The following is a 15,401-nucleotide window of genomic DNA, read 5'->3' on the forward strand; positions in this document are numbered from 1 at the left end:
ACGCCGCTTCCTTACCAGCCATTCCCGCGGGTCTGACACACACACGCATGCATGAGGGGGGGAAACGCCGGACTGCCGCCACCTCTATCAGCCGTTCCCGCAGGTCTCACACACACACACACACACACACACACACACACGAGGAGGGAAACAACGCTTGACTGCCGCCTCCCTAGCAGACCTTCCCTGCGGGATGTGCTGCCAGGAAGCCCGGCATCCTGATAAGCGGACCCTGCGAACCGCGGCTGAGCCAGCTCCGGGATGCTGCCAGAGTCAACGAGCGGCTCGTCGTGGCACAGAATATAGATATGTTGCTAAGAAGGGGCCAAGTTATACTTATACTCGGCTTATACTCGAGTCAATAACTTTTTCGTTTTTTGGGGTAAAATTGGGGGTCTCGGCTTATACTCGAGTCGGCTTATACTCAAGTATATACGGTAACTCTATAAAACTAAAAAGGAAGGAAAATATCTTTTTTTTAAAAAAGCATTAGAACTAATTTTACTGTTCAATATATTCAGAAATAAATCCTACTATTATTTCCGGGTAAATGAGATAGAAGACTAGAAACTATATTAATAATAGGAGGGGTAGAGAGGAAATAAAACATAAATAAAAATAAAAACAGACCTAGGTACATATAAAAAATTAAAGTCCCCCTTTTTGGGTAACATTTACTAGTTAAATCAAGTGTAAGATAATTCCAGATTGTCAGCCTTCCATTGCCCATGGCTTCTACAATTAAAATGAGGACAGATTGACCAGACTGCTCTATTTTCCAAATATGTAAATATACCAAGAATTAATGGGAGGGAACAGGCTTGTGAATCTACAGCATCAACAGCATTTGTAGAGACCTACAATCGATGAGCACTTACTCTTCCTTGCCAACAACTGGTCACCGAGAACTAACAGTGCAACAGTGGTTGTTTGCATGTCAGCAACAGGTAAGATGTCTCAGTCAGTGATTGCAGACAAACTTATAATGGAGGAAAACACTGTTTCTTTGACAAGTAATACTCAGAATTTGAACATAAGAGTTTTTCACAAATGAAGGCAAATATATGTGTCCCAGATATTGAATGTGGGTCTAATTTGGCCATGCAGGTACAAAAATATCCAGGGAAATGATTGAAGCCTGGGAAATTTGCCTCTTGTCAGTTAACAAGAGTGGTGAATTACCACCAGCTTATTGAATGCTTAGGAGCCGAGGGCTTGGCAGTGCAAGGAAACAACAGCCAATCGCCAGCCATTAATACACTCATCAGCCAATAGGAAGGTACGACTCACAGAACAACCCAAAGCACATATTTCAGTAGAGAGAAATTCCCTGAAGATTGGCTCCAGCATGAGTCCAAAAACTCAGAAGAGTAAATATCAGGTCCTGGTGACCGACCCAGATTTTATCTCGCATAAGATATTTTTTTTGTACAACTACTGAGATAATCAGTTTTCTCATAACGTAAAATACTAAGTCACAGCACTGGTAGAGACCTGAATCAATCTGTATAGAATCTGAATGCCGATCAGAAAACATCTTGGGAATCAAATCGTTTTTGGCAATATTTACTGTAGATATTGAAGTTTTTTTCCACCAAATTTTTAATACAATCAGATATGCACTCTGGAATGGGAAATGGGAAAACAAATAAGAAAGAAGCAAGACTTATAGTACCTTAAAGAATAGCCATGCAAAATAAATATATTAGACACATTCAAGCAAAAGTACAAAAAACTAGCAAGAAATTAGAAAAAGACAGCATTACCCTCAGCATTAGTTCTGAGGTAGATAAACAATTAACTAGAAGAAATAATTTTCTTAACAATACTCAAAAAGTAAATGATTCAGACCTGTTTAGAAATAAGCAGAATATATATGAATATTTTTGGAGATAAACCTCTACTTATTGCTGGTTCCTATTTTGAGAATCAAGATAATCCAAGAAAGGGTAAACATTATTTTCTCATCCATTGCAAAAATAGTCCAAGACTAGATCATTATAGTCTAATCCAGGGGTAGGCAATCTCGGCTCTTTTATGACTCATGGACTTCAACTCCCAGAATTCCTGAGTCATCCTATCTATAGTAAAAGGTAAAGATTCCCCCGCACATGCGTGCTAGTCATTTCCAACTCTAGGGGCCGGTGCTCATCTCCGTTTCAAAGCCGAAGAGCCAGCGCTTGTCCAAGGATGTCTCTGTGGTCATGTGGCCGGCATGACTAGACGCCAAAGGCGCACGGAACGCTGTTACCTTCCCACCGTAGTGGTCCCTATTTTTCTACTTGCATTTTTATGTGCTTTCGAACTGCTAGGTTGGCAGAAGCTGGGACGAGTAACAGGCGCTCACTCTGCTATGCGGCACTCGGGATTCGACCCACCAAACTGCCGACCTTCTGATCGACAAGCTCAGCGTCCTAACCCACTGAGCCACCGCGTCCCTTATCCTATCTATAGTACAAGCTTTTAAAATATCCTGATGCTCCTAATACCTTCCATTTTTCATGGAGCCAATTCATTTTAAGGTTACTATAATCGCAATTAGTCATCTAATTAATACATTAACCAAATATATGCTTTCTTAACATTATCAAGTCCACTCTTTTTACTGAATTTTGCTCTACCTGAAAATTTCTATAACATTGGTCCAAAGAGTTTTAAAGCAGAAATACTTGGATTAGAAGATCATAAATCTCCAAAGTTCTATATCTTTTATAGTTCTATTCAAAATCCTAATACTACTTTGCAATTCTGAAAACAGCACTACAATATGTGTAGTCCTTGCTTAACGACCCACCACTTAATGACTGGTTGAAATTATGAAAGGCTGAGAAAGGGGTTTACCACCTATAAAGCATTACCAAGTCACAAAATGTCAGGTGCTTCCCCATGGTCATGTGATCACAATTTGGATGCTTGGAAATCTGTTTGGACTTATAACTGGTTGCAAAGTGCTCTGCAATCATGTGATTGCCACTTACAATCTTCCCTGCTGGCCTCCCCAGAAGTTCAATGGGGAAACTGGCAGGGTAGGTTGCAAACTGCTGCTACCTGTCAAGAGGACTCCCTCCTGTCTCTGGGGGCTGGAAGTCCCTGCTGTTTGTGCCTGTCTGAATCTTAGTAGCCAAAATTCAAGCATGCCTGGACCCCAAACTCCCTCTCTCCACCCGTGCAGGGAGCTCCATGAAGGCAGGAGAAAAGGACACACACCTCCATGCCTGCCTGAATCTCAGCAGCTGAAATGCAAGCATGCCCAGAACCCAAAACCCTTCTCCCTCTCTTTGCAGAGAGCTCTGAAAACATAGGAAAGGACTCCCAGCTCTGTGCCTGCCTGAACTTCAGCAGCCAAATCTGAGCAAGCACGGAGCCCTACATCTTTCTACAGGCACAGAAAGGGATTCTCTTTGTTTAACAATCTGTGAGATCATTTAATAATAGCAACAGGCAGTGTGCATTGGGTGAAATAGTCATATGGGCATCTTGCTTAATGACTGCTTTGCTCAGAGGCCAAGACTCTGGTTCCAACTGTGGTCATTAAGTTAGGTAGTTGCAAATAAAGGTAAAGGTAAAGGTTCCCCCGCACATGCGTGCTAGTCGTTTCCAACTATAGGGGCCGGTGCTCATCTCCGTTTCAAAGCTGAAGAACCAGCGTTTCTCCGAGGACGTCTCCGAGGTCATGTGGCCGGCATGACTAGATGCCAAAGGCGCACGGAACACTGTTACCTTCCCACCATAGTGGTCCCTATTTTTCTACTTGCATTTTTACGTGCTTTCGAACTGCTAGGTTGGCAGAAGCTGGGACGAGTAACAGGCGCTCATTCTGTTACGCGGCACTCGGGATTCGACCCGCCAAACTGCCGACCTTCTGATTGACAAGCTCAGCGTCCTAACCCACTGAGCCACCGTGTCCCTACCAGTAATTTGTAAATACACATTCTTTATTCATATATACATGTCTAACAACTTCCTTATTTGACCAGAGTAAAGTAATAAAGCAACTGTTAACCTGCTAACAGATGATGCGCTTATCTTTTAGGGATACTTGCTTTATACACTAACTTGCCTTATTCTATTATTGAGGTTTTAATTGAAAACAACTGCCTGGTTTTGAAAAAACACAGAAAATATCAAGAGTCACATATCTGAGATATTTTGAAACTCCTGTGCTAAAACAAAATTGTTTAAAATAATATGAGCATAGGATAACAAATGCCCAACTATGTGTACACATTATTCTGGGCTCAGTGAACAACAAAGACAAAGGGAGACTGGATAGAAATAAGTTATCTAAATAAAACAGCGATTCTGATTCCATTGACATGGATGGTATACAAGTTTCATTTTTTTTAGTAATTCAGTAATATATACACCTGCATGCATCAAAAGAATTACAATATTGTAAGATACTAATGTCTACGGCAAGAAATTGAAAGCAGTGGGGAGGGGGGAAATACAGAATGGTTATTAACGGATGTTAAGATTTTTCTGAACCTCCAAAACTGAAGCAGACTGATTGCACCATTAAAGAGCAATTAGATCCTCCTTAACAGATTTCGGATGTGTGTTTGTTTTGGTGTGTTCCTACCTAGGAGCTTGCTTCTCCCCCTTTGTTTAGAATCACAGCAATTCCACGTTTGCTCGATGATGGTAAACAAGCAAGCAGAAATGAGCCGATTAAGGACAATTAGCCACAGCTTCGCTTAAGAGAGGTAATTATGAAGACCTCTGATCGTGGCGGCTCCGAAGCCGCTGCAGGGCCAGCAACAAACCGCTGCCACCCGGGCTCCTTCTCCTCGGATACGAAAGCTAATTGCTGTTGATCTCTGCATCTCCCCCCAGGAGGAACGGCTCTCCGCGGAGGCAGCCCGGTCGCCAGAGAAAAGCGACTGGCGCTGCATCCCTTCGGAGGAGCCACGGGGCGGACTAGGAGAGAGACTAGCCTCGCTCTCTCATGCTCAACCTCTCTCCTCACGCCGGGGACACGGAGGCCGAGGAGAACTGATCCAGGTCGCAGAGTAACCGCAGAGTAACGGCAGAGTAACGGCTGCGCCCGAACGCGGAAAGGGACGGCGGAGGCAGCCCCTTCCGCGCGCAGAGAAGAGCTTAAGGGAGGTCAGCGTCCGCTTGCCGCCTTGCAGTGGCTGGCTCGGTCAACCTCATCCGCCGCCAAAAACCCAGAACCGCCCGCGGGACGCCCCTCCCAGAGATCCTGAGACCACAGCCGTTACCTCCCGCGAATCCAGTCACCGTTTCCCCAGCTGGAAACACGGAGGCTTCCACAGAGCATCACCTTAGCTTCCCAATGCGCGTGCGCCACGCGTCCGAACCGGCGGGCGTCAGGGTGCAGGTGCTTAGCCTGGCAGCCTCGACCAATCACAGCGGGACGCTTAGAGATTTTTAAAGCCAATCACGGCGAAGGGATTCGTTCCCATTAGCAAACTAACCCAACCCCGAATCGGTCCGCCGTTCTTTGAGAACTTAAACGTGGGCGGTCTGTCCAATCAGGTTGGAACTTTTATTGCTACTGATAGGGGAAAGAAACCCCCAAATTATTTTCATTTGCACCACAGTTGCCGGTTTAGGTCCAGTATAGACCGTTGAAAACTCAACTGGCAGATTTCGATATTTTTTTTATTTTAATTCCATTTATATCCCGCCCTTCTCCGAAGACTCAGGGCGGCTTACAAGCTTAGCAGTAGCCTTCATTCTATGTATATGCCTGCTTATTAGGGCTTTCATTCACCCCCCAAGTGGCATTATTACAAAGTCAGCTTAATTGCCCCCAACAATCTGGGTCCTCATTTTACCTACCTCGGAAGGATGGAAGGCTGAGTCAAACTTGAGCCCGATGGGATGCGAACTTGCACTAATTGCAGGCAGCTGGTGTTACTTAAGGAGGCATTAGCCCACTGCTCCACCAAGGCATTTTTAAAATGCATTTTTTAATTTCTCTTATCAAAGGCATACATCTTCCTGCAAAAGTGAATGCAATGCAGCAATTAATATGTTAGACTGGGACTTGGAGACTCAATTTCAAGCCCGCATATACCACCCATATACCGTAAAAGCAGGACAAGAAGCAATGGATGGAAACTAGTCGAGGAGAGAAGCAACCTAGAACTAAGGAGAAACTTCCTGACAGAACAATTAACCAGTGGAACAACCTGCCTGCAGAAGTGGTGAATGCTCCAACACTGGAAGTTTTTAAGAAGAGACTGAACAGCCATTTGTCTGAAATGGTATAGGGTTTCCTGCCTTAGCAGGGGTTTGGACTAGATGACCTCCAAGGTCCCTTCCAACTACTTCTTCTTCTTCTTCTTCTTCTTCTTCTTCTTATTATTATTATTATTATTATTATTATTATTATTATTATTATTATTATTTATCAAGGTAGATGACTTTTGCTCAGTTCAGTTGATCTCGTTTGTGAAACATTTGTTATGAATATATGCAACTGGAATATTTCTTTGAATGAAGAAATTAAACCTAAATGAAGGAGCTCTACATTCAGTCAATCTTTCCTTTGGTCAAGCACCAGCATGAAATAGAGGCAGTCAAGCAAATAATAAAAGAACACACCAAACAATATCTCAGTGATGTTCTAGGTCAGAACATATAATATTCCAATCATATTAATACTAAAGCTAGAATTCTAACAGTCAATATTCAAGGTAACAGTTATTTTCAAGACAGAGTTTGATCTGATAGAATTGGCATGTTGAAGGATTCAGTATGGCCTGGATATTTTACTGTGTCATGATAAGATACTTTTTAAAGTATATATTTATTAAACTGTGGTTAACAAATACTGTCAAGAAACTAAGTAACACAAATCTATGATCGAGAAAATATCTCTGTTGGCTAAAAAGTCCATTAAAATGGATAATATACTCAGTTGCATTTGCCAAAATGATTAATGATTCACCTGTGAAGATGGTTACCAGCATCAAATTCCTGGATGTGCACTTAACAAGTAGGCTTGCTTGCTCGCTCAACAGCAAGACACTGGTGAAGCGGGCACAGAGCACCTGCATTTTCTGCGTTACATCTTCCTTCCCCTGTCCGTACCACTTTCTACAGAGGGACAATTGAGAGTATCCTGTCATACAGCATTGCAGTCTGGTTTGGAAGCATCATTCAGACAGGAAGGTGGTGCAGAGAATGGTGAGGATGGCAGAAAAGATCATTGGCAGTTCCCTTCCCTACATCCAGGACATAGCACAGAAGCGTTGCTTGTGCAGGGTCCATAAAATTATCTGGGACACTACACATCCTCTTCACAACCTGTTTTCCTTGTTACCTTCTGGGAGGAGCCTATGTGATATCCTTGTGAACTCTAAAACTTTCTCTTTCCATAATGTATTCAAGATGGTCAATGATTAATATTTTATGTTATTTATATGTAAGGGTGAACGTTATTACATATGTTGTATATAGCATGTTTAAATGTGTTTTATGTATGTGTACACATTTGAGGCCAAGCAACTAAATTTCATTTTTAATGTGTGCCAATGTGCCCACAGTAAAAAATGACAATAAAGCTTATCATCTTATCTTAAGTTTGGATCCGTTGTTTAGAGGACCCTCCCAAAACAAATGGAATTGTATGTGGTAATTGCTCAAATCAACCTAAAATATTGAAATATTTTCAGCCTAACTTTTCATTTCCTTATTTAATTTCTTCCATGTTGGTATATATAATTTATTAAAATATTCTTAATATTTTGGATAATAGTGATCTTTAAATATTTTAAAAATGTTTGTCCTAAATCTATAAAAAATAACCTGAGGGGGTTTTTTTGGGGGGGAGAATATTAAAAAACATCAAGTGATTTGTGGAAATTTACTGAGAATCCTAACACCTCAGGATTTCTCAGTAACCTTTTTTTGAATTTGTTTTATTAGTTTTTATAGGATTAAAAAGGAGGGTAGGGAAACGGGGGTTTGGGATAGGGTAAAGGAAAGGTTGGGGGTGAGGGTTGGGGTTTCCCCCAATAATATTCAATATTTGGCAAACAGCATGGCTGGGTAAATATGCATAAATAAAGATAATAAAGCTAACAATAACACTGATAGGTATAATAAATTATCAGAAACAATACTAAATTTTCAATGTATGATATTCTTACTCAAATAAATTCAAAATTGCATATCACATTCCTTTCTCTCTAACTCGTTTATCTAGCCATTGATAAAATTTATTCCAAGTTCTATAATAAACTAAATGCTCTTTCTCTTTAATCTCTAAAGTTAATCTATCCATTTCTGCACAATCCAATATTTTCTTAATACTTCTTCAGTCGGTAACTTTTCATTTTTCCAATATTGGGCATACATAATTCTTGCTGCTGTCAATACATATTACATTAAGTATCTGCTCTCCTTATCATAGTTGGGGCCTATCATTCCTAAGAGAAACAATTCTGGTTTAAATTCTATTTGTTTTTTAATCATCTTCTCTAAGCATAAATGTATCTTAAGCCAAAACCTTTTTGCTTTAGGACATGACCACCAGATATAATAAGTACCTGGTCTTTGATTGCATTTCCAACAAACATTTGAAGTGTTTTTAAACATTTTAGCTAGTCTCACTGGTGTCATGTGCCAGTCTCAGTAACTTTAAGATAAACTAGACAATCTGTGATTCCCTTGGATCCTTGTTTCAGAGAAATTTCCTTAACAGATTCCTCAATGCCTTTAACAATGGCAGAACGTCTACTATAAGAACTTGAAAAGTCCTTAAAAATTCAGAGATTGATCTGTCTTGAAAGTAATCCATGTTGAATAGTATAACATAGTCAAACATCAGAAGTTGACCACAGAGAATGTTTTATGACATTCTGTACTGTGTCATAAAATTCCTTATATTAATTTTTATAGCATAGAATGTTGTATAAAATTTGACAAATTTTAACTGGGGGGGGGTGTTTATGGGTCCCGGATTTTTGGCTGCATTCTGTAAGTTAGTCCATTTGATTGAAAATGTTTTGCCCTATCATGCACTGTTTTGCCAGTGACAGAGACAGGAATTTTAGTAGTATACTGGACATCCCATGATCTATTGAGTCATACTTTCAGTAATATTTTCTTAACAGAGTGCTCAATGGCTTCTACAATGAAAGAACTTCTAATGTGTTGCCTTCAGTGGAAAAGTTGAGATACATTCAGAGATGTATCTGTCTTGAAAATAGCCCATGTTAATCTGTACACCATAGTCAAAACATCAGGACAGGAAATGTCATGACATTTTGTATTATATCATAAACTATTTTAGGATAATTTTTATGTCATAAAATATTTTATAAAATTTGTCAAATTTCAATTCCATGGGAATCATGGATCCCAGATTTTGGACACATTCTATATCTATAAGATAGGATTGAGGTACCTTGGTTCAAACATTGTTGCCCTATAATATACTGTTTTGCACAATTGAAAGTTATGGGAGTGAGACTTTTATTAGTATATAGTTTGATGAAATTCAACTCTCACAGTTCCTCAGGGTTGGGGAGTTCCAAGAGTTGAAGTCCATACATATTAAAATTATTGAGATTGAATAAATACTGCTCTAACTCCTTCTTGGTAATAGTTCAGGGCATTCAAGAGAGTCAAAACTATATTATCTCCAAATCAATTTAAAAGATAGGTCTTTTTGTCCAATTTTATCCCATAAATCTGATCATTGGATTGAAATGCTATTCACCAGAGCTTCACCAGCTGATTGACCAATGGGAAAATGTGTAGCAAATTACATCTCTGGCAAAGCTTGGAGGAAATTTTACAAATAATATCCAATATTAGACAATTCACTTGTGCTTAGGCTGGTGATGGCTTTTGAAATCCTAAACTACATTCCAATGCAATATGTTTGCAAAACAAAGAATGCTGTATGTTCAGAATTAATTTTAAAATATTACAGAATCCACAGACACTTAATTTTGCAACCTTCTTCTTTTTAATTATTTTGATTTTTCCTGTCTGGTTATAGAGAACCTATTCTAAGTTATTGGATTTATGACTTAGCACACATACAAAAATCTCACAAGAATGAATGGTTGCATTATTGCTGTAATACATCCAATCACATAGTGAAAACACCCAAAAGCAATAGCGAACCTTACCTTGGAAAATAAATTTTAATTATTTTTCTATTTTTTTAATGCAGTGCAAAAGTTTCAAAGATCAAACTTATACTTCCAAGGAGCAAGTGGGTGATCCTAAACAGGATCTAGGACACCTTGGCTGGCTAGCTCGGTCCACCATTGCCAGCTCACCACTGCCAAATTGTCTCTGCCAATTGACTGCCACCAAGTGGTCGCAGGACAACTCAACATGGCCAATTTGCCATGGGGACAACTCGCCGTGGGCAGCCGAAGTGTGGATAGGCAGAGCACAGAGTGGTGGCAGCAGCAGCTGCAGCCTCAGATTGCTTGAAGAAAAGGCAGTTTATTCAACAGCATTTGGCAATTAAAGGTAGGAATAAAACTACAGTTTTGAAGTTGTTACTTTTATAGAGCAGCCTTTCTATTGTTCACAGAATGTGGGCAAACCCAGCTTGGATTTTGGGAATTACTAGAGGACACACAGGTCCTGTAGAGAAGAAGACATGGCTCGACTGCCTATAATCTTTACCTTTTGTAAGTCAGTAATGTACACCTTGGGAAGGAGGGGTTTGGTGTGAAGAAATGTGTCATTGGAATGAGGAACTTGTAATATCTAGAGGGGATTCTCATTTAGTTAAGTTGCTGGTATTTGCCAATTTTGTGTTTTGCTTTGTTAGTTTAGCCTATGTGTTAAAAGGCTTACGATTTTTTGTTTTAATATCCAGAGTTCGTTGGAAGATAAAATAAGGAAGATAGTAAAGACATTATTGGTGTGTTTGTGTGTGTGTGTGTGTGTGTGTTGCGGTGGTCCTCCTACAGTCTTATCACATATTGTTTATAAAATCCTCTTTCTCCATAAAAAGCCTTCTAGTAAACTGCCTTACCTATTCTAAAGTTTCTTTGCCTACTTCAGCCACCCTTCTCCTTGCCTATAGAAAACCATTTGCACAGTTTGCTTGTACAGATAAGCAAACAGTTACCTTCATTGTATATTTTCAGACAGAAAAGAGGTCAGTAATAGTGGCATGTACACAAGCTTTTCCAAGATTATAAACAATACACAAAGTACATCTTTTGGACTAAACCTTGAGTATATAGATAAGAATGGTACGTTTTGCTACAAAATATGTGATTTCCCTAATTTCTCCTTAAATACCTTATACGAGATTTCTGTATATATTCCATACTTACAGAGGTGGGTTACTGTTTGCTTAACACTTTTAAGTAAAATATTTTCACATGGCTACTATTCTCTTTCATTTCTTTATTTGGTTTTGAATTACACTGCTCAATCTGGACTGGGTTTTTTCCCCCATCATATTCGTTATGTTACCATTTGTTATTATTTAAATATTATTTATTATTATTTAGATTAATACTATTATTGTTATATTCTAACCCAGCAATGAGGAAAACATACATTTTGTCCCCTCATAAACATTTTTACCAAATCCAAATAGTCCATTCCTACTTTGGCATTGGTTTTATATTAGCATCCTTGATGGAGAACCAAGTTGCTTTATTTGCCCCTCACTGAAAGATTTCCATTTTGTCACTTTAACTATTTGAGCTCCACAGGCCTGGGTGGAATGCAGTCTTGGCCTTGCTCACTTTGGACAGTGTATTCATTAAATGTGTTTACTGCATACAGTTGTAGGAAGGGGAACATCTATAGGACTGTTTTCAGCTGGAGTTGATAAACCTACCTTAGAAAGATATGGAAGATGGAAAGTGCACTAATTTGTTCTTTTTTCTCCCGTCAATTTTCCTTCTTGAGAGGAAATACCTTAAATTGAATAGAGCTATGCCAGCTGGTGATGACTGATGCAATAATATATATAACATCAGTAAGTTTTATTAATGGAGTAAAATTCAATTATTCCATTAGGGGTCACAGCATAACCAAATAAATGTCAAAATAAAATAATTCAAAGAAAACTAAATATTTAATAAAAATTACCATCTGAAAGAAAATGTAAAAGTATGTCATTTTGGCAAGATCATGTTTTATTATTTTTATTATTTTTGATGTATTGCTAATCTACTATGAATGTGTTCACCTGTAATTTTTACATCTGGCATATAAACGTGTATTTATTCACAAATTCTGTTGTCTACAACACATTTTCTGAAATGTTTGTACAGGTATAGCCTTTTTTCTTCAGATAATATAAACATTTTAATAAAGAGATTGTTGGCAATAAATTATGATTACAATAATTTCAATTATTGAAAAATTAATACAAGTCAATATTCTCTGTGTATAATGTATAATTAACCTTTCTCCCAGTTCCACCACACAGTACGGTATTAAGAAGAATATACGGTAGCATTCTATTATTAATAATTTTCTTGCTAGATGGCACTAGATGGCCTTGTTTCCATACTGCTTTTAGGTCGTTTCAAAGTCTCAAAGAAGTCTGTAATTCTTTATATTACGTCTGTATAAATATCTGCATTAGAAAAAAAGAGAGGCTATTTCTCAACATGGTAAGTACAAAGTACACTTACAATTCACATTCTCTCAATATCTTTACATAATTTCCTCCAAATACCTCAGCATGTTATTTTGGAAATCTTTTAAATATAATAATACCCATTTAAAAATGTAAAATTTCATGCAGTAATTGTATCAAAAATTCTGATTGAGGATGCATCAATAACAGGAAAAAAATAAAAAATCATTAATAGGTAAAGTTTAGAAAGTGCTACTTCATTATTATTATTATGCTTATTTATTTTGAAAATTAAATAAATGGAGAACAGCTTGCAACCTCTTTCTAAAATAGAAATTCAAAATAATTGTGAATGCAGAAAAAAGTCTGAAAAGGCTCTATTTCCTCCAAATTGATTACAGAAACATATTCCTAAATGCATTAAAACAAAAAGCTTTTTTAAATCGTTGCAACATTACTAACAATTTGTACCTACCTCACTCAACAGTATCCATTTGGGAGAACTAGAATGGATAAACAAACGTAAAGCTTGTATGTTTCCTAAAAATGGGAGAATGGCACCCTTTGCTACTCCATCTTCAAAGTTATCTATTAATAAATGAAAATATTACTTCTGGTGTATGCTGAAATTATTTTTTAGCATAATCTATATCCTGCCATTAAAAACCAAAAATGGTGTGCTTTAAATCAGAGTAGAAATATTTGTGTAGGTAACTGACATTCATTTTCAATAAAAAGAATTGCAAACCAAGATTAAAGAGAGCCAGTTTGGTCTAATGATTAAGGCACCAGGTTAGAAAGGGATAGATCATGAGTTCAAGTCCCACATTAGCCCTGAAAGCTGGCTGGATGATCTTGGGCCGGACACTCTCAGCCTAACTCACTTCACAGGATTGTTGTTATGAGAAAAATAGGAGATGTGTTGGATATGCTTGTCGCCTTGAGTTATTTGTAAAAATAATAAAGAGGGGATACAAACAAACAAATAAATAAATACAATAAGGAAATACAAGGATTAACAAAAACTTACAAAAATTCAATGCCTTGAAACACCATAAATGTGTATGCCTTGAAAAAATATGTAAAACTGTAAATGAAATTAAACTGATACATTGCCACCAAATGTAAATTTGGTGCACATCTCTAACAGTGTAATAGTGAACATGCATAATTAACACCAATATAAAATGCTGTATTTTCTTTCTCCGCCCACAGCTTGCAATGCCACACCATTTCTGCTTATTACCTGGGAAAACACCCAGAAACCTGGATAAATAATAATCATTTTTGAAGAATACAAAGTTGATCTAAGCACCCTCTAGAGCTAAGTAAAGGAAGACAAGGAAATACTATTAATTAACATCAAATCTCTGATTCAGATGAAATATGTGCTAGCACTATTGAATCAAAGATTGAGAAACAACTACTGAAAATTATCATGTAATATCCCAAATGGAAAGATTTTTTTTTATCCACAATGACTATTGCTAAAATTCAACTGTGTCTCCTAATGTTTTGTTCTTATAGTACCTTACTACCTCCTAAAAGATAGCTTCTGGAATTGGGACCCATCTGTAAATGTATTTAATCTTTCATTAAATAGGTAATATAATTCTGGGCAGTTCTACTCCAAAGTAAATCCAAATACAGTAAATTCAATAATGAATAAATATAAAATGCAACTTTACTTTCTGAGTACTTATTTTCTCTATTACAACTGAAAAAATAAACACATTACATCTGTAGTTAAGTCTGAATATTTTATATTTTCTATTTCATTTGTAATGTTAATTTATATTACTACACAGGCAATATATACTGTATATTTGAATAACGTTAAACCTGAAATATACACTCTACATGAGGTTTCTCTTGAAGACCATCTGAAAGCCTTAACTGGTGGAGAGAGTGCATCTATTATGGTGTATATTGTATTTTTGTTCTATAAGCTGCATTGGTTGCTGGTCTGCTTCCAAGTGCAATTCAAAGTCCTAGTTTTGACCTTTAAATCCCTACATGGCATGACACCAGGTTATCTGAGGGTCCATTTCTTCCTGATTACATCTCTCATCAGGTCCAGCAGGACAGGTATATTGCAGGTCCCACCTACTAAAGAACTCTATCTGATCGGACCCAGAAACATGCCTTTTTAGCTAAATCTCCCACCCTCTGGAACATCATCCTGACCCCAGATGAGGTTGGTTCTATCTTTGCTAACCTTCTGGAAGGGCCTCAAAATGTGCTTTTTTCCAACATGTTTGGGGATCCCATTGGAAGCCTGAGAGGTAGCTCTATTGGGCTTAAATGATTGTTATTCTCCTGAAACCTTGCTTTTTAAAAATTCATATTTAATTATTTTACTGATTGTTATAGAGTTTTAAATAATGTTGGCAGTGCCCAGAGTCACATTCAGTAAGAATATATATAGTCATTTGCTAAATCAATGAATGAATAAGTACATAAATAATACAAGGAAGCTGGAAGCAAATCTGCTTATATTCCATAAATAGTTCATACAGCAATAACAACTGTTAGCTAATAAGGTGATAAAAAAATCAATACATACTGTAGACATAAAATACTCTTCAAAATATAGTTTTTTGTGTCACTTTCTGTTCAAAAGTGACAGCTAGATTTTAAAAGTATCATTTTACAGAGATGAGGCAACAAGGCAACACCCATATGAATTCATACGCATCAGCAGGAAAGTCTATTATCATGAAAACAAAACATGCCAACAAAAACATTCAGCCTAAGTCTTAGCATTTATTATATTGCCTGGGAGAAAACCCGAGTCTTCTACACGTGTTTTATTATGATCAATCCCTCCACAGATGGAGCCAGA

General features: G+C 37.8%; 2 protein-coding genes across 3 annotated transcripts in view; both read right to left on the reverse strand.

Annotated features, from left to right (window-relative positions):
- CLGN (calmegin) overlaps positions 1–5,282 on the reverse strand; it is a 33,862-nt gene extending 28,580 nt beyond the window's left edge. The window contains exon 1 of one of the 2 annotated variants that reach the window (XM_083367723.1): positions 5,226–5,282. The gene's annotated coding sequence lies outside the window, so the exon portion shown is untranslated. Of the gene's footprint in view, positions 1–4,582; positions 4,631–5,225 lie in introns of those variants that run through there. The other variant, XM_083367724.1, reaches the window with a different exon arrangement.
- A 3,312-nt stretch (positions 5,283–8,594) lies between these two features.
- Positions 8,595–15,401, reverse strand: part of MGAT4D (MGAT4 family member D) — a gene marked incomplete at both ends in the record, with an annotated part of 57,334 nt that continues 50,527 nt past the window's right edge. The window contains one exon of the mRNA XM_083368029.1: positions 8,595–8,735. Coding sequence (XP_083224155.1) covers positions 8,595–8,735 — 141 coding nt within the window. The remainder of the gene's footprint in view (positions 8,736–15,401) is intronic.

This window comes from Vipera ursinii, assembly GCF_947247035.1.
Source record: "Vipera ursinii genome assembly, chromosome: 7".
Classification (NCBI taxonomy): Eukaryota; Metazoa; Chordata; class Lepidosauria; order Squamata; family Viperidae; genus Vipera; species Vipera ursinii.